The sequence below is a fragment of the Harpia harpyja genome, chromosome 14 (genome assembly GCF_026419915.1).
Source record: "Harpia harpyja isolate bHarHar1 chromosome 14, bHarHar1 primary haplotype, whole genome shotgun sequence".
In the NCBI taxonomy this organism is placed as follows: Eukaryota; Metazoa; Chordata; class Aves; order Accipitriformes; family Accipitridae; genus Harpia; species Harpia harpyja.
The window spans coordinates 16,157,624-16,175,791 of NC_068953.1; the positions used below are offsets into that span (position 1 = coordinate 16,157,624).

At 53.7% G+C, this 18,168-nt stretch overlaps 1 protein-coding gene across 1 annotated transcript in view; it reads right to left on the reverse strand.

Annotated features, from left to right (window-relative positions):
* Nucleotides 1–259: 259 nt before the first annotated feature.
* Nucleotides 260–18,168, reverse strand: part of ADAMTS7 (ADAM metallopeptidase with thrombospondin type 1 motif 7) — a 52,383-nt gene continuing 34,474 nt past the window's right edge. Inside the window, exons 19-24 of the mRNA XM_052808466.1 lie at nucleotides 16,009–17,823; nucleotides 14,041–14,193; nucleotides 13,215–13,388; nucleotides 12,486–12,632; nucleotides 12,090–12,249; nucleotides 260–2,138 (exon numbers count right to left, since the gene is read on the reverse strand). Coding sequence (XP_052664426.1) covers nucleotides 1,966–2,138; nucleotides 12,090–12,249; nucleotides 12,486–12,632; nucleotides 13,215–13,388; nucleotides 14,041–14,193; nucleotides 16,009–17,823 — 2,622 coding nt within the window. The 3' untranslated portion in view covers nucleotides 260–1,965. The remainder of the gene's footprint in view (nucleotides 2,139–12,089; nucleotides 12,250–12,485; nucleotides 12,633–13,214; nucleotides 13,389–14,040; nucleotides 14,194–16,008; nucleotides 17,824–18,168) is intronic.

An 18,168-nucleotide genomic window follows, 5' to 3' on the forward strand; every position in this document is an offset into this window, starting at 1 on the left:
TTAGATCTGCGAGTCACCAGTGGGCTGCCAGCAGTTACCCCATCAACCCAGCTCACATTTTAATCACACAAATCCCAGTTGCAAACAGCAGCCTTAAATGATTTTCAGATGCAAACTGATTGCCCCCTTTTGCTGCAGCTAAGAGAGTGATCACACCCCCGCTGTTGCCAGTACCTAAACTGTCTCCACTTAACTGCATTTTCAGTGAAAAATCCCTCAAAATTTCCCAAGGGGAAGAGAAAATATGAAACCCAACCAATTTTCTTCAGTAACTGTTTAATTTAACACACTCATGAGCTATAGCCATTAAACCCCAACACATTCAGTTGCTATCCCTTAGCAAAACCTGGGAGCATGACAGAAGCATGGGACAGATGGTGCCGGTGAGAAGGAAAACAGGACTGAACACAGGCTCTTGAAACATAAAAATTTACACCACGTTGAAAAGGAATAAAACACAAATGGTGAAGTCATGGCTTCTGTTTTACATACAAATTACACACAGGAATTTCCCCTGTTATGGGACTGAATGTTGTTCCCGACAGCACAGGGGAAGAAGAAACGCACCCTGGGCTGTGCGACCGCATTGCACACACGGTGCGGCCGATGCTGTGCTTGAGCCCTTCTTTGTACAATGCAAGTAGGATTGCCTTCATGGTCTCCCAGTTTTGGGGTGTCCTCCATAGAGCCTGAAGAGTCATACGGAAGGGAATTTCTACCAAAATGCTCCTGACCCTCCACCAGGGACTGACCTAACAGCAAATCCTCCCCAAGACGGGGAGGGATTAACACACGACACCCCCGGACCAGGTGGTAAGGGCTGTGCCAGCGAAGTGCCGCTCCTTGTACAATATTGGATATTCTAGTTAAAAGAATCAGCTAAGCTTAACAGAGTAGAATCTATATAAGCAGGAAAAAAGGTTTTTAGCTTGTAAGAACACAGAAAAACACCTTAACCAACCATTAAACTGCTATGCCATAACGGCATACAGAAACCCAGGTGTGGAAGTACTTTTTGCTGCTCAGGAGGAAGGATGCAGCGAAGAGGATGCACTGCTCACCACCGGGGCCAGAGCAGCTTTCCCTCTCCTTCACAAATACATGCAAGGGAATGCACTGTTGGACTCCAAAACCAATGTGTCATTTCACTTGTGCCTTGGTGTCCCTGACCATCCCCTCTGCTCCAGAGTGATATGGGCAATGGCTTTGGCACACAAAGCCAGCAGCGGGAAGATGAGGGTATGGAGTCTTCGCACACACCATGAGCCCTGGACTCGTGGGGGTAACTAAAGCCGATACTTTATCCCACTGCCCTGTCTCCATTTCTCAGATTATGGCTATTTAGCTTCAGTGCGTAAACATTTTAATGAAAATTACAGAAATGGGTTGCCAGCTTCAAGTTCCTTAAGGAAAAAAAAACCTAACCCAAACGGTCGGCTGTACTGGTGGAATGCTAGATGCTCACTTCATATATATAAAAATAATAATAAAAGTCAAGAGTTTTGTGCTGGCCTGCCAACACCATCAAGAGGCTGAAAATGTCAAATGATAGCACCATAAGCATTTCTGAGAGGTCTCCCCCGAATCATTGCTGCTTTCGTTTTCCCTTTCCCAAAATGTTTCCCGGCCGGTCGCCCAGTGGCAGCACGACCCTGACGGAGGGTCCCGGCTGCCCCGGCATCTCCCAGGGACCAGTGGGACCTGCACACCCAGCCCACGCCAGACCTTATTTTTCAGACCGATGGTTTGAGCACCGTTATAGTGTAGCACAAATAAAAGAAATCAAGCCTTCCCCGTGTTTTGAAAGAGCACCACGCAGCTTGTGGGCAGCACCGTCCGGCGCTGCTGTGGGACGAGGCAGAGCCGCAAGTCCTAGCTGTGAGCCAGCTCCCTCCTTTGCCGTCGCCACGCTGCTCTGGGAGCCGCCGTGGGTCCTGGCGCTTCTTGCCCGCGGGGACGGTCCTGTCACCTCCTGGAGGCCCGCTCGTCCCCGCGGTCCCGGTCGGGTGCCGCGCGGTGCTGGTGCTGGCGGCAGGTTTGGCAGCACTGGAGGTGGACCGTCGGGAGGTGGCACCTTCCCAGGACCCGCAGGGTCTGGCAGAAGCCAAACGTCAAGCGGTCACGCTTGCAGACGAAGCCTGGAGGGAAGGTGAGAGGGCAAGGACAGCGTTATTGCCGGTGTTGCCGGTGCGGTTATCGGGCATTTGTTGTGAAAATTGGCGTGCAGTTGGCAGAGACAAAGACAGGTCTCAGCAAATGCAGAGCCCACCCTCATCTGGGTACCAAGCATCCTCGTTATTTCTAACTGCCAGCAGAAATAACACCTCTGCTGTTGTCTACAGTTCTGCAGCATCTTCCCAGGGTAGAGAAACGATATGGGGGAGCGGGGTTGAGCCCAGGCTCGCTCCCTGGGGAGGAGGGTCCGTGCTGGAGGCCTGGGAGAGGCGACAAACCTCCCTGCAATGACATCTCCTCCCAGCCCCCAGACCTTCCCTGCAATGCCAACAGAAGGCAGCAGAAAGGCGATAATTCATTTTAATTTGCATTGTGTTTAGATTATTTCGAGAACCCGCATCATCTGGTTTGTTTCCTGCAGGTGTCTCGCAAACCTCAAAACAACATCGTCGCTGCTTCGAGGATGGGCTTTGTCTGGGAACCGCTGCTCCAGTGCCAGCACCCGGCCCTGCTGGGGGGGCAGCACCCAGCCCTGCTGCGGGGGCAGCACCCAGGCCAGCTGCAGCAGCGGCTGTGGTGGCCATGGGTTGCAGCCCAGCCGTCCCAGCTGAGTCACCCGCAGGCTGAGCAAACTGTTTGCAGAAACTGTTTCCTCTCTGCAAACAGTCTGGAACTCACAAATCCCTCTCCGGGGCCGGGAGTGCCACATTGGGACGTTTGGTCCAGCGCTCGGGTTCACAGCACGGGGAGACGCGAGCGCTGCCCCAAAGAGACCTTGCCCTTGGGGTGCGATAAGGCAGGACATCCCACCACCCCAAAACACCCTCATGCCTGCCACCGCATGCAAACCATGGCGCTGTGCAAACCACGGTGCCGGGCATCCCATGGGATGGTGCGGGATGTGGCGAGAAGGGGTCAGCCCTCCCCTGTGCCATCAGCAGAGGCTGCAGAAACCAGCCCCAGCAGCTCCCAGCTCTGTCGCCAGCCAGACCGGGCTCAAACAGGCTGCCTCTCAGCTCAGTTAGGGCGGCAGAGACCCATCACCAAACATGCACTGCTTATAAGAATATATAGTTGGGTTGATTTAATTTTTAATTTCTTCCTTTTCTACTTTATAACAAAACAAACATGCACCTCCTTGAGCCTCCAGCATCTCACCCAGTTGTATAAGACTTGTTGAAATTATATCAGCTCTGTCTAATTTTACCTCCTGTACAAATGATTAAAACAAATGACAGCTCTTCCCTGAAGAAGGGCAGAGTTGATGCTCTGTGGGGCAGACGCCTCGAGCCAGCACCCCATGGTCCCCCCGCACTGCCTCTCCCCAGGCACCCTCTGCCCAGGGCCATGCTGAGCAGATGCAGAAACAAGGCAAGAAAATGGGTTTTTCTCTTTCTCAGGACACTTTTCTGCTGGGGAAACACTGGGACTGAGCCAAGCGAGCTCTCACTGACCATTGCCCCTTGCCGTCTCCCCTCTGCGAACAAAAGGCTTTGCTCAGGGAAAGGCCACTGCCCCGATTCTCACAGGGACGAGCTGACCCGCAGCAGTTAATGCAAAGGACTCAGCAGATGCAGAGCAGAGACTTTCCCCCCGTTTGGGATTTCAGTCACAGCTCTCACCCCCCTGGCCCCAGCCCATCAGCAAGGAGGTCACTATACTGGTCTAAAATTAATTTTCTATTTCAGTAGAGGTATCTCCTCTCTTCCTCTTGAGCAACAGCTCTTTCTGCCCAGCAATAGTGTTTCTGTGCCCTGAAGAAACCATTTAACACAGAAGCTGCTGCCGGCCGGCGGTGTCGGATCCAACAGCTGCCGACAGACCGGGGCTGAGCGCCGGATCCCAGCCCCACATCACACTCACGGGCTGGGGGTTTGGTCCAACCCCCTGGGTGCTGGGGGTTAATGCGGAGTTTTCCTGCTGGTTGAGCAGAGTAGACAAGGAATTGCTGTGAAGCCCAGAGAGGTCCAGGCCGGGAGCAGTGCACATCCCCAGACCTGCCATGAGAGCAGCCACGCTGCGCAAGAGCACCAGAGCCGGTCAGGAAAAGGGAAGCGTTTGCTCGTGCAATGCTCCATCGGGGTCTCATGAATGGTATTCCCAAGGAGCATCCCTGTGGCTCTGGCACAGCATCCCCTGAACCCCCAGAGCCCTTTCACATGGGGACATTCATGCACACGAATATATGTATTCCTGTTTGCACGTGCTGCAGGACTGGGATGCCTCAAGCAGGGATCCTAAAACACCTCTGGGGTGTCTGATGAGAGAGAAAAGCCTGAGGGCATGTCAGCCTGGAGAACTGCCCCATCCTGTCCCCTACGGCTGGCGGCGACGATGCCTTAAAAAGCACTGGTGCCCAGTTCCGGCTTGGCACACCAATATCAGCCATTTCTCCCCTCGTGCAGGATTTGGTAATCATTTACTCTTCACTGGGGCACAACTGCTGGGTAACCCCCACCTGCCCAACCAACCGGTACTTCCCACGGGTTTTATGAATTTGTGGTGTTTCAAGTTGCTGGGTTTCGAAGCGGTATTGAGTAGGAGAGATGGAGGACACAGCGACAGCTCCCAGCAGGCACGGACAGGGGCTGGTGTGCTCCAGGGGGGTTAATTAATCACGGCATTGCACCGAGCAAGTGTAACAGCAGTAAAAACTCCACATTATTTAGAAGAACTTAGTTAAAAATGCTGCATGGGTGGACGGGAACATCACCGGCGTTTCGGACTGTCGGCGCTGCAGTCCCAGGGCAATGCTCCTGGGGGGATGCTGCGCCGAGGCAGACCCCTGCCAAGCGCCTCGGTATTTTTAGCACACTGCCGCTGTGCCTTGCTGGGCTTGTTTCTGTTCACGACCCCTCTGCTTATCGCAACAGTCTTCCTAGAAAGCTATTTATGGATCACAACCAAGTTGCCTCCTGTCTTCCCTTGAAAGAGCTGTAAAGGCTAGGCTTCTGGAGCCTCTCACTGGAAGGTCGCTTTCCAGGACCAGAGGTGATGGTTTAGCTGTTTTCTGATCCCTTTCCAACAGGTCAACACCCTGGGCGCTAGTAGGAAATTCCTGTACCTGCACTACCCAGAGCCATACACAGGCATAAATAAGCCCATCGGTCTCCTGCCAGGAGTTATTTCTCTTTGTACACCATGTTATCTGCAAAGGTATGAGCCTACTGCGGAATAACAGCCGGGATGGGCTTCACGGAGGGTGGAGAAGAGCCACCACCCTTGGCTGGAGGCGTTGCTGCAACTACTCTGCTGACCTTATGTGAGACCCCGCAGCAGGACTCCGGGTTTCCAAAGCATTTTAATAAAATGAAGTCAATGAGAGTTGTTCAGTGCTCATCATTTTTCCAGATCGGGTTGTGTTTTGGTCTGATGTAGCGTCTCAGCGTGGATATGTGTGGGGTCAAGCTCAGGTCTGAAAAATCTTGGCTGAGCTCGTGATTCCTCCCTGGAATGGGTCTTGGGCAAGGGAAGCTGTAATAAGCACTTAATTTGTCAGCTCTTCAGAGAGGGTCCCTACAGAATTGACTCAATTTTAATTTAATCCTTTTACTGTTGTTTTTTTCTATTAACTATTCTTTTTCATATAATCCTAACACTTCATTTGAACATACACTCCAGTGTTCAAGTCTATGCCAAATTTTAGTCTAAAGAAATAGCTTAAAGCAGGGCTTTTAAAATCCAAGCTAAGTCAGCACATTAGAAACTTAAAACCCCCACTTTTTTTTGGTTGTTTTTTTAAGTTGGCATGGAAGTCACTTTAAATTTCATTTAAGCTTCTGCCATACAGACCTAAGCATTTACTTTTATGCTGGGGAAAAATAAACTTCCTGGAACAGGTTTTGTAAAAACAAGGAAAGGTTGAGCTTAGAGCTGAGCTAGCAAAACCAGAGAATTAAGCTGCTGACCTCTGGCCTTCGGGATGCTCTCAGCCAGTGCCGAATTGAACAAGTATTATCCCAGGCTCCTGCTCCGGGGCCCGCGGTGCCCTCCCTGGGAATGAGCACTGGCGAAGGCAGCACATTTCATTGCAGGCAGCTCTAGAGCTGTGGCCACCGGTCAGCATGCATGCGATGTATGCTCAGCTGCCAGGTTTGCCTGCACGGGCAGGCACTGATACGGCTGCAGCTTGGAAAACTGGGAGAAAAGCACAAAAACCCCACTGGTTTTCAGGTGTCAGCCCTGCTGCTCCCGGCACATCTCGCTCAGCACTGTCACGGAGCTCCCACTGACACTCCCTGAGCATCCAGCCTGGGGATTACAGACCAGGGGGAGGAAAACGCTAGTGTTCTGTAAAAGGTTGAGGGGGATTATCCATTTTTTAGAGTCCTTGGATCTGACAGAGAGAAATTCTCATTTCCAAAGAGCTGCAGCAGAGCCGGGACTCTCCCCACGCTCTGCGTTGTCTTCCCCTTCCTTCTCATGAGTGCAGGGAGGGGGAGAAAAAGCTAACTCTGCCGAAACGAGTCGCTGAACGTGACCCTGCCTTCCTTGCCAAAATCCAAAACTGCTTTAAACACACTGAATCCAGGGCTTCCCACAGCCAACCCTGCAAGGAACAGTAGAGCTTGAGCAGACAGTCATGTCACATCTATGGAGTCTTTGCTTCTTTTGCCTTTTTTTAACATGAAGATTAGGCAGAGTAAGGATGCTTGCCAGCAGCCCTGAGCCCTCCTCTCTTTCAGGACTGAGGGAAACCGACGCCAGGCAGGACCCTCAGAGCGTGACTGCCGTGGCTGAGCACAGTTGTTCTTCCAGCCATGGGTAAAGCACCATTTCTTCATTTTTGTCCTTGCTTTCTCTGTTTTTAGCCCTTCAAGTCCAAGGCCCATATCCTCTCTGCCGAAGGTTGCTCTTCTGCATGGAAAAATACGCCTTTGATGTATTCTGCAGAGTTTTCAAAGAAGTCAAGTAAGGGTTAATCTTTTGTTGTTGGGATTAGGCTTTGCCTCCCATTATCGGAGGCTTGGAGCCTGGGAGCCCTCAGTGCCGCTGAGGTCCATTGCGATTTACACTTTCTAAAACTTAAATCTGCTCAGCAGTTGCCAAGAAGGAGGGAGGAGAAGCATCTCCCACTGCCGCTGGTCAAACCAAGGTCATTTACATAAAAAGCATGCAGCACTGCAATAAGGAAACCCTACTGTTCTCGTCGGGGTGAGGAAACATGCCTTTCCTGCTCCATCTGCCTGATGGTTATGATAGTTTTTTCTTCCATTGCCCGAATTTTCATGGGAGCCGCTCTGCAGACACGGCGCAGGTGGATCGGCGTCCGAGCGCATTACAGGGGACCTGCACAGCATCCTTACTGCTCGGACCTGGCATTTGCATCAACCCCCTCGGTAGGAAGGGCCGCTATGGGGACAGACTCTGCCAGCCCGTGTCATTGAAAGCCTGTTTCTCTGTAAGGCTAAAATGTGTAACATTCATTTCTCCTACATTGAACAAAAACGGGAAATCCTTTCCCAAGCACCCATTTTCCACTGACACCTGTTGTTAATTAGCAGTAAATAAAGGGCACTTAACAACTTGCTCAGCAGCACCTCCCTGTCTTGCCCCTTGGATACAGACTTACATGCTCAAATGACACAGAAAATTGGAATTTGCTGCAATTATTTCTAGTATGTGTCCCTTGTGGACAAACTCATCTACATGCAGAACCATGAATAATTTCATTTCCCTACGCAAAGCAAGCAGGAATATAACTTTTAATTGCCAATTAATCTTGAGGCAACTAGAAATACAACCAGACCCTGGATAATGAGCCTGGAGCACCGCAAAAGGCAGCAGTTGAAGAGGGCACCAGCTGTCTGGGATTTGCCCCAGCACGTCCCTGGTGTGAGCGGGGGAGACTTCACCCCTCGCTCCCCCCGAGGCATCGCCCCTCTCACAGCCCCACCAAACACGGTCCCATGTGCTGGCTGCTCCCAGGGCACAAGGCTGAACTCCATCCCACTCCATCCCTTCCCGCTGGCTGGAAACCTCTGTCCCTTTCCCAGAGAAACTGTATCCACGGCCAGTTTATACATATTTGTTCTTGGGCCAGCCGAAGGCTTTACCTTAATTCCTTTGGTACTCAGAGCCTGAGACACGTGTGGGAAACAGCCATGTTTGCTAAGGTGCCTTGGCTGGAGGGAAGAACCGGACCCATCACCTGCTTGGAGTGAATTTGGGGAACTTGCAGTGTCAGATCCAGAGAAATGGGCATGAGGAAAATTATTAATTTTATGACATTTACCACAATGAGTGCCCCATGGGCTGCACACATTCGGTCCTGAACAGGGTTGTTTCACCCATCACTGATGGGGTCTGGCCAAAAGCCCTCCTGCAGGCACAACCACTACATCTGCAGCAGCGGGGCGACTGCAGCTCAGTTCACCCATTAGCATCCTCCTCCAATATAAAGCAATTGCTGCTTTTGCGTTTTAAAGCTGTTTGACCTGCTGGATAAACCAGCGCCTGTTTCTCCGAGCTCTCACATGGGACCTGCTGCTCAGCTCCTTTCCAAGATGGCCATAAAACAAACTGTAATACTTAAACACAGAAATAAACATGTTGTGAGGGGTTTTTTCCAGCTTTCTGAGCTGCAAGAAATGATCTGGTAACAGGAGTGGCTGATGTGGGTGTGAGAGCACTGCCCGGGCTCGGAGCTAGGCACGGGTGGAAATCAGACAGCAACAGGCTTTCCTGAGCCAGAGGCTGCTCTTATCTCCCCGGCAGCCCTGCCCGAGGTCTGGCAAATCTGTTCCCGCTCCTATCACCCAGGCTGTGCTGTCAGGAGGGGAGCGAAGTCCTCCTTGCACCCTCGGACGCCAGCAAGGAGCCGCAGGGCTTTTCTGGCTGCTGCTAGTGTGGGCGAGAGTGATGGCTCTCAGCCCCCGTGCAGATTTTCCTGTGTTGGAGTCGCACTTGTTTGAGTTCCTTGTCTTAGCATGGAGTAAGATAAACGTTCCCAGCCCTGCTGGGGCATGGCACAGAGGCATCTGTGTGCCCAATGGGCTCCGATGGTACCCAAGAGCCACCTAAGGACACGGCCAACCCTATCTTCTCCACTCACAGCTGGATGCAGCTGTAAAACATTTAAAAATAACCTCTGTGTAATCATCAATTAATTTATAACCTGGCGACAGAACAGGATTCTGATTCTGATTAATTCCAAGCTCCTTTAATTGAAGTGAGCTGATTGCCTGTGAGATGTTTGTTTATGCTTAATCTGTTCCATCTCTGTTAAAAATTCATCTGATAATGGTTTTAACATTTAAACTCTACTGGGGTTATTCGCATTTTTGTGTCCAGCAAGAACACGATTGCTCACAAAGACAAATACATGATTTTGCTGGTATCGGTGCACTTCATGTTAGAGGAGATAGAGGCTCCTTGTGCTTCTAACATAAACACATGAATCACTCCAGCCTGCATTAATCTTGTGCAGTAAAGATCCTTTAAAACACAGGAAAGGGCTGGAGTTTACGTTCATGCCTTTTCTGGGAGCCTCTGCCTGTGGATTTACACATCTGTGATTTCCTGCCATGTGAAAGTTTTGTTCCTCTTCATGGTTTGGCAGGAAATGTTTGTATTTCCAAGAGGCGTTTCCTGCCCTGGGCTACAGCCAGAGCATTTATGTCATTTTTTATCCAGGATTTTGACATTTATTTGTGTGCTTCCTACACATCTAAGTGGTTATTCTGGTACAACCTTGACTACGCTGTGCGGCTCCACAGCTCTCATCACCAAGCCTGGCACGGAAATTTTCCCGTGACAAAAATAGCCGGAACCGCGCATCATTTCTTGAGCAAGCCTGACTAATTATTTCCTAAATGTTGAACTGCCCAACAGACTTGCAAAGGCAGGAGGGTCGCACAGCCGCTGAAAAGGAACGATTTAATGGCTAAAAGCATCCCAACGGCCAGCGGTCACAGCCTCCAAATCCCAGTTAACCAAAGCCAGTGCTTCTGCCCTCTCCAGAATAGGTGTTAGGAGGAGCACGGCTAGATACAGAACAAATACAAAGAGCTGAAAGGATAAGAACGGGTGACCCAGGCTGCAGAGGGGGACCTGCACAGAGGTGTGCGGCAGCCCATGGGGCTGGCTCCTGCACCCTGGGCACCCGCTGCCCCCCTGCCCCGCTCCGGCTCTCAGCCCTCTTTGTTCAACAAACCTCCTGAGGGTCTAACGTTTCTTTCTGGGCAGTCAAAAGGCTTTTTTTTTCCCCAGACACATTAAAAAGATAAGGTTGATTAATGATCAACATGCTAATATCAATGACAGCTAATCCCCTCATTATATTGCTTTTCCTTCTAAGTGCTGTTAACCCTTGCAGCCCACAGATTTCTGGCTTACAGGGAACTGCCTGGTGCCATGGGAGGTGTATCTCTGAGTGAAGGCGAGAGGAGAAGCTAGGCGAATGCCTGTGGCATGGCTGAGCACTGCGGCTGCAGCCAGAGCAGGTAAACAAAGCTGGCAGACATGGCTCAGCTTAAAATGGGACTGACTCACTTCTCAGCCATACCCAAAGATACTGGAGAACTGGTCTTTTATCTGACTTTCTAGTGGTGAGCCTAGGCTTGTTTCAAAAGTTTTGTGTTCTGGGACTTAACAGCCTTCTGGTGGTCAGAGAGCTTAAGCCCTTGATAATTCCTTCTGGCTTCCTTTTTCTGAATTACACATTGCTCCTGAACCAGGTCCCTTTGTCCCACGCCGCCCCCGGCATGGTCACTCAGGCGGGCGCCGGCGGTCCCTTTGCTGGGTGATGCTGCTGCCTCCAACAAGCACATCCCAGCTCACATTCATGCCAGTAAAACCACACTTGGCCCCTTCACAGCCAAACGCTCTGGACATTTATAGACAGTTATAACATTCCCACTTAATTATCAATTAGCCAAGCTAGCCTTACACACTTCATATATAAAACACCCCCTCCATCTCCCCACAGACACATTGCTTTTTAGTGGGCTGACTGGTTTTTCTTTCCTCTCCCATCACTCTCCTTGCTGCAGCCAGCATCAGCTCCCTGTTTAGCAGCACCGTGAGCACAACGCGCCCGTCGTCCTTTCCCACACCCGCTCCGCTGGGTCGCCCCTGGCACCCAGCCCGTCCCACCCCGGGTGCTGCTGTGCCGGCACCAGCTGCACGGCCCTTCCTGGGGTCCCTTCCCAGGAGCAGGACGGCGTCGTGCCGCCGGCCAGCTGGGAGAGCGCAGGGCATGAACTGCCCCTGCAAAATTAATTGAGTGTAGCTCCTCTTTCAGCACAGCCAGTTATTGCTGGCGTCCTCCTCCAGACTGTCTGGGGGACGGAGAAGTGAAAGGTGGGGAGAAGAAAAATAAAGAATGAGTCTAAACTTGGCTAGAAAAAACATCTCCAGTTACCAGACCCAGAAATGGGTCATGTTCTTACAAGGACTTTATGTTGTCTCACAGGGGGGCTTCGAAGAGACCATGAGACCACCCAGCCCGTGTACAACATGCCCACCCAATGCCCACTACCACAGTGCCATTTAAACCTCCCTAGCACACAGCACCCCAGGTAATGCTGTGCTGTGCCTTGTCACATTGCGACCCACAACGAGTGGCAAAACTGTGCACACCCAAGTTTCTAACTGGGTGTCACTGCATCAGCCCTCACCAGTGCTGTATGGTGGAAAAGTGTCTCTGACCATGACAGAGGATGGGGATGGAGGACGCTGCATCACTCCTCCTTAAAGCTGATGAAGGAGGAGCTGCCCGCTCTGTAAGTAATATTCCTTAACTGAGAGCCTGGGTGGTTTTCACACCAATCTCCGCAATTATCACCATGTCCTCAAAAGGCAGCATTTATCCCAAACAGTGCACACAAGCCCTTGGGGAACGTAACCACACTAAAGACAAAACATTCAGCTTTCAGGACAGACAGAAGGGCCGTGGGATACCGCTCGCTTACCCGACTCGGAGCTCTCGCAGTCCTGCAGGTTGCACTTCTGGGTGCTCTCGGGCCAGGGCTCGTGGTCGCAGAGGCTGCTGTCCTCCTCGGCCAGCCCCGTCTTGGTGTTGATGCACTTGACCTGGCGCCGCTGGATGCCCCCGCCGCAGGGAGCCGTGCACTGCGGGAGCGGGGCAGCCCCGTCAGCCCCGGGAAGTGGGGGGGACCCATCCCCACGCCCCGCAGAGCCGCCGCCCCAACGCTGCGCTGTGCCAGCAGCATCAGACCCCGGGAGGTTTTTATTGCCGTAGTCCCCAGTTTGGTTTTGAGGGTTGGGTTTCCCCCCCGCCATTCCTTGCATTTTGTGCAAAAGCCCTGTATGAGGGGAGCAGCGTGCTCCCGCCTGTGCCTGCTCACCTCTCCCCAGGAGCCCACCACCCAGGTGGTGCAGGGGTGCGCGTTGCAGGGACGGGTGGCATTGGGCCTTAATGTCTCCTCGCAGCGGCCCAGCTCCGGGCACGTCACCAGCCGCTCCTGCTCCCCGCCGCCGCACGACTCCGAGCACTGCCGAGACACGAGCCGTTGAAAGGGGAAGCCAGAGGCACAACAGAAAGGCAGACAGGCTCCATGCATTGGTGTCTTAAGGAAATACGCTGCAAACCCACCCTACAAATAGATAAGCACCCGCAAAACCTGCCTTCCAGGTGGAACACCCGCTTCGCAGCTACCCCTGCTATTAGCGGGTGATTTCCTTTTTGTGCTTGAAACCGGCTGGGTGATTCCCAGAGGCAGGAGGATCCAGCAGACCCATTGCAAGTATCTGCTTAAATTTTGCAGGCGTGTGAAAAGGCGGGCTGAGCTCGCTGCCTCCCTGCCAGCAACGATCAGGGGGCTCCAGCGAAGGCAGCTCAGTCCCCCTGGCCCTGCACTTGCCCAGCTACTGAGCATTTGCTCTGGGCAAGCAAATGCTGAGTGTTGGCCGAATGTGCTTCCAGGGAGAGAGGAAAAATAACTGCGGGTGTGAAACACCCCGTCACAGGCACACACGCTGTGTGTGCCCAGCCAGGGATGAAGCCCCGCTGTGATGCTCGGGGGTCAAGCGCTGCCCCCCCTCCCCGTCTCAGCCCCCTCCCCAACAGCCCCTACCTCTCTCCAGGAGGACGTGTACCAGTCCAGGCATGGCGTGCTCTGGCAGGGGAGCTGCGCCAGTGGTTTGTAGAGGACAGCCTGGCAGTGGAAGGGCCGTAGGAGCCTCTGGTCTCTGGTGTCAACGCAATGCACGTCCCGAACCTTCATTCCCCCGCCACAGCTCCTGGAGCACTGGGAAAGGACAGGAGCATCACGCCGGGGAACGGTGACAAGGGCTGGTGCAGGGGGAATCCCTCTGGCAATGGGAGGTGACCCCAGAGACACGCTCTGCCTTGGGTTGGATTGAGTCCATACTCAACCTCTTTTCAGCTCTTTCTCTAGTCCAAGCTAGAGAAAAGTCTGTGCAGCTCTGAATCTGTCACTACTCTCCCTCTGAAAGCAATGGGTTTCCAGTTGTAATGGTAACAGTGTCTTTATGTGTCAGACAACTGATGATCCCAAGAAACGGTGGCCACCCAGAGCAAGGAGGGTTGCTCCCCACCACTGAACCTACTGGATTCACCCAACCCAACTGCAAACACCCCCTGGTAGCGCAGAGCGGCCAGAACATTTTCCACAGACTTTCAAGCCACTCTTTGTTTAGCTTTTGCAAATTCCTGGCTTTTTAATGAGCCCAAGAGCAGGAAAAATGAAAAGATTATTGTGGGATGAAGTAGTTTAAACTCCGTGGCAAGCGCAAACCTTTACCCTCTGCCTTTGTGAGCCATCGGGCACGCGCATGCCCCAAGAGCCAGTATTGCTCCAGCCACAGGGCAGGCACCACCTGCCTTCATTCTTCTGTAAATTTTTCAGGACCCTCCCTATCGGCTACATGCCTGTTTACCTTACTCCAGTTCCCCACACGCCATGAAGAACACGGTCTCAGGGAACACCTCCGGGCAGGGACGGGTTTGTTCGCCGCGGTGCAGCCGTCGTCACTGCCGGTGCTGCAGCGCACCGTCCTCCAGATCGCGCCCACGCCGCAGGTGGCCGAGCACTGCAACACAGGAGGCAGACGCCTGCTCCTCTCTCTCCTCTGCTGCCGGCCCCAGCGGGGCTGGACCCTGATGCCCCTAATGCCCCATGGCTGGCTCTGGCCCAGGATGGAGGCTGGTAGCCCAGCAGAAAGGTCCCTGGGGACTCAGCTCATTGCCTCCTGCGTGGGCATCGGGAGGGGTGCCAGGAAAACTGGGGCGCGCAGAGGCAGGGCTGTGGGATGATGCGGAGAGAGGAGCTTTCCCTGAGGCTGTGCCCTGCACTGGCAGAGGACCCAGGCCCACAGATCACTCCCCATAGTGAGAGGCTCCTCTCGAACCAGTCCCACATCAGGCAGCCCTCGGTTTGGGTGAAGGAAGAGGAAAACCCTCCTCCATAACCCATTTCAGTCATTTCTGGTCTGGCTAGGACTGTCCTTTCTCTCCCTGTTCAGCTTTTGGCTTCCAGACGGATTCTTATGCCGCAACCCCGGACCCCAGCAGTGACAGCCATCGCCCCGCACCAGCCTCCCAGTCACGGCTGCCCACAGCTCGGTGGGAAACAGGGCAGCACTGAGGATCTCTGCAGCTGGGGTGCCTTTAGCTTTTTTGTTGCTAGGTCTCTCTTAATTATTACTAATGGCTTCAACCATTCAACAAGCTTCTCATAAAGCTCTGTTCCATGCCCTTCTTTCACAAGCACTGTCTGTCCCCTGCTCTTTCAGTGTTAAAAGCCCCAGTAGAGATTTCTCTCCACCTGAAAGGCAGTGCCTCCACCTCCTCTTTTGGATTCACCCCTCAGTGTCCAGACTGATCTGATTTATTTTGTAGCAGTCTTTGCCTCCTATAAAAGCCTTTGCAGGGCTTTCAAAACACACCCGTGTGCCTCCACGTCACAGCACTGCCACCAGTCCCATCCCTGCCGCAGAGCTTCCTCCAATGCCCCGGCTCAAGTGATGTTCAAAGCCCTTTTATAAAACCCACATGTGGGACTGTATTTTTGCTGATACCAAGTATTTTCCTGACCCTTACTGGGTCCTTTGTGCAGCCTTCTTAAAAGAGTCCCCCATCACGGAGTCTCTGGTTGCCCCACCACACCAAAGGCTTGTTATTTTTGTGCTGATAAAAGCCCATTACCGTGAATTGCTGCAGAAGTTTGTCTGTCAGTGCAAATGCTATGCAGAGAGCAGCCCCGGGACAACTAGGCAGTACGACAATAGCTGATAATTGCTGATAATCCCCCATTCACTGCATTCAGCACAGCCCCTTCCCTTTGGTAACTTGCAGCCTTGATGCGCCTTACACTTGACATTTAAATTTCTGTCTTTTTGTGGCATGTTTTAAGATACTCTCTCCTATACAATGGCAGGAGAGCTTGCTCCCGTGCCAGGGTCTGGCTTCCCGGCGTGGGGGCTCTCTGCTTGCCTGTTCCTCCAGAGCAGGCAGGGATTCAGGCGGGGAGTGCGTTTCTCTGCCCGCCGTGTACTGCCACTACTGCCCGAGCACCCCCTGCCCCGGGACCCTCCCTACAGAGCTGGGGAACGCCGTGCACGGGAGAACCAGCCCTCCTGGAGCAGGGAGGTGTGCCAGGGCTGCAAGCAGGGTGATTGCAAATGTGCCGGGCTGGGCTGAACCGAGCATTGCAGAGCGCAAGGAGCCGCTGCTGTAGCCAGTGCCCAAGGGAGTGGGACAGGACGGAGCGGCAGCTGGAGCGTGTGTGCCCCATGCATGATTTTTTTGCATGCAAAGAGCAATGCCCTGGAGACCAGCCAGGAAAGGGACAGGTGTCTCACCTCCGTACTGGCCATGTAGCACTTTTAATGGGACTCAACACGTACCTCACTCCAGTTCCCAACCTCCCAGCTGGGCATCACAGTGGCTGCCATGGTGGTCAATGGTGGAAGCAAAGCCTCCTCCTTCTCCATCTTTTTCTTCTCCCAGAGCGGCGGGGGGGCTGCGGTGGGCTGGAATAACTCGTGCTCCCCATCACTGAAAGCAAATGTCCCTGAGGTTGTCCTCGGCGAGCGCTCCCCTGGCACGGTGCTGCTGAGCAGGGCCCCATGGGAGGTCTGCTCTGCACGGGGTGATGCTGGCTCTGGGTGGTGGGACACCCCCATGGTGCACCACGCTGGGGGGGACTCAGAGGGCGATGCTCCCACTGGGTGCATGGGAGGGCTGTGAGCTGGGGCCGTGGGCAAGGCTGGTGCCAGGGCTTCTTGCTGGGTGAGGCCGCTGGAGGTGAGCTGGGTGGCTGGCCCAGGCATGGCAGGGGACAAGGATACTGCTGCTGGAAAGGCTGTAGTGGCCACCAAGGGGGCCGAGGTCAGGAACGTGGGTGTGCGGAGCTCTGGCTGGTGCCCTGCCTGCCCCACGGGACCCCCATCAGCACCCACAGGATAGGGACTTGCAGCGGAATGGGTGCCGTCAGCACTCCTTCCCATCTCCTGCCCCGGTCCCTGAGGGGTGGGGAAGGAAAGACCTGCCCTCTCTGTCCCTTGGGCTTGCTCATTGGCCAGTGACGCTGCGTGTGTGCCCACCGTCCCCTCTGGCATTTCTGCCCACCCTTCTGGCTCCTTGGTCTCGGGGACAGCACCATTAGCATCACTGGTGATGACAAGACCCATTTCCCCTGAGTCTTCATGACCTCTCCCCGCAGATCCGGCCACACTGTGCTCCCCGCTGCTGGTGTTACCTGGCCCCTCTGTGCTTGCATGCCCCTTGCTGCTGCTCCCCGGCTCTCCCAGACTGTTGGACGTGTCTGCACCAGCACTGCCCCTGCCAGTGGGCAGCGGCGGAGAGGGATCATCTGGGTAAGGAGCCCAGGGAGCAAGGCCACGGGCTGGAGCATCCTGCCCAGGACTGGTCCTTGCCGGCATGGTTCCCCATGGTTCCTCCAGGGGTGGGTGGTCATGGCTGTTGGCAGAGTTGTGACTCGTGGTGCTCTGGGAGGGCGGGTGGTCCTTGGAGTGGGACACAAACCTTGCATCTTCCTCCTCACCCATGAAGTCAGGGATGGCATATTTGGGAGTGGCTGTCCCCGCATCCTCAGGGACCACGCTCAGGAGGTCATTCATGGTTAAACCCCCAGGCTCTGTCTCTCCTTCACTGTGCACAGCAGCAGAAGTGTTTGCTTCGCTGGTCACCAGATGGTCCTCACTTGCTCCTCCTCCCGGCTTGACAGTGTGCAGGACATCAGCAGGCATCTCATGGGAGCCCTCCATGACGTTGGTGCTCAGCTCTGGCTTACGCCCCTCGCCTTTGGTCTCTTTCTCCGTGAAGGGATAGTAAGACAGATCCTCATGGAAGTTGATAAAATTATAATCATAGTAAAAATCATCAACAAAGACATTTCCCTTTCTGGCTGAGAAGTCCTCCTCAGTGATGATATCATTAGACTCTGGAATATTTGGAACTAAGGGGTTAAATTTAGCAATGTGGTTGCTGGGGATGTAATGGATTTCATTAAATATCTCCCTGCTGGAGGACCCACTGCCAGACCAGTCTGTGTTGGCATTGTCTAATTTCTTCTGGCACTGTGGCAAGGAGCAAATAGTTTCCGAGCTGGGTCTTTCTGCAGGGTCACAAGCGGCTCCAGTGCTGTTGCTGCAGTAAACAGGACGCCTCTGTGTCCCATTTCCACACGTTGCGGAGCACTGGGAAAGGAAGAGAGACGCAAACATCAGGAACAGGAGCATGGGCGATGCAGGGTGCAGCAGGAGGAGCGGGGAAGGGGCCGGCAGCGGTGCCGCAGCAGAACCCACCATGCCCCTTGCCGGTGCTCCCCTCTGAGATACTGAAGTGGGTGCTCAACCGTCCCCTGTGCCGCGATGCTTTGGGCACAGGGAGAAGGGGCTCCATGTTGCTCTGCCACACTCCCACCACCCACCTGGGTCCCAGGATGTCTCCTGTGCCAGTCCCACCTGTGGCATGGGGTCCCCTGTACCAGGAGTCAGGAGCAGGGGGGACTAGTCACACCAGTAAGCAGTGGTATTATCGGT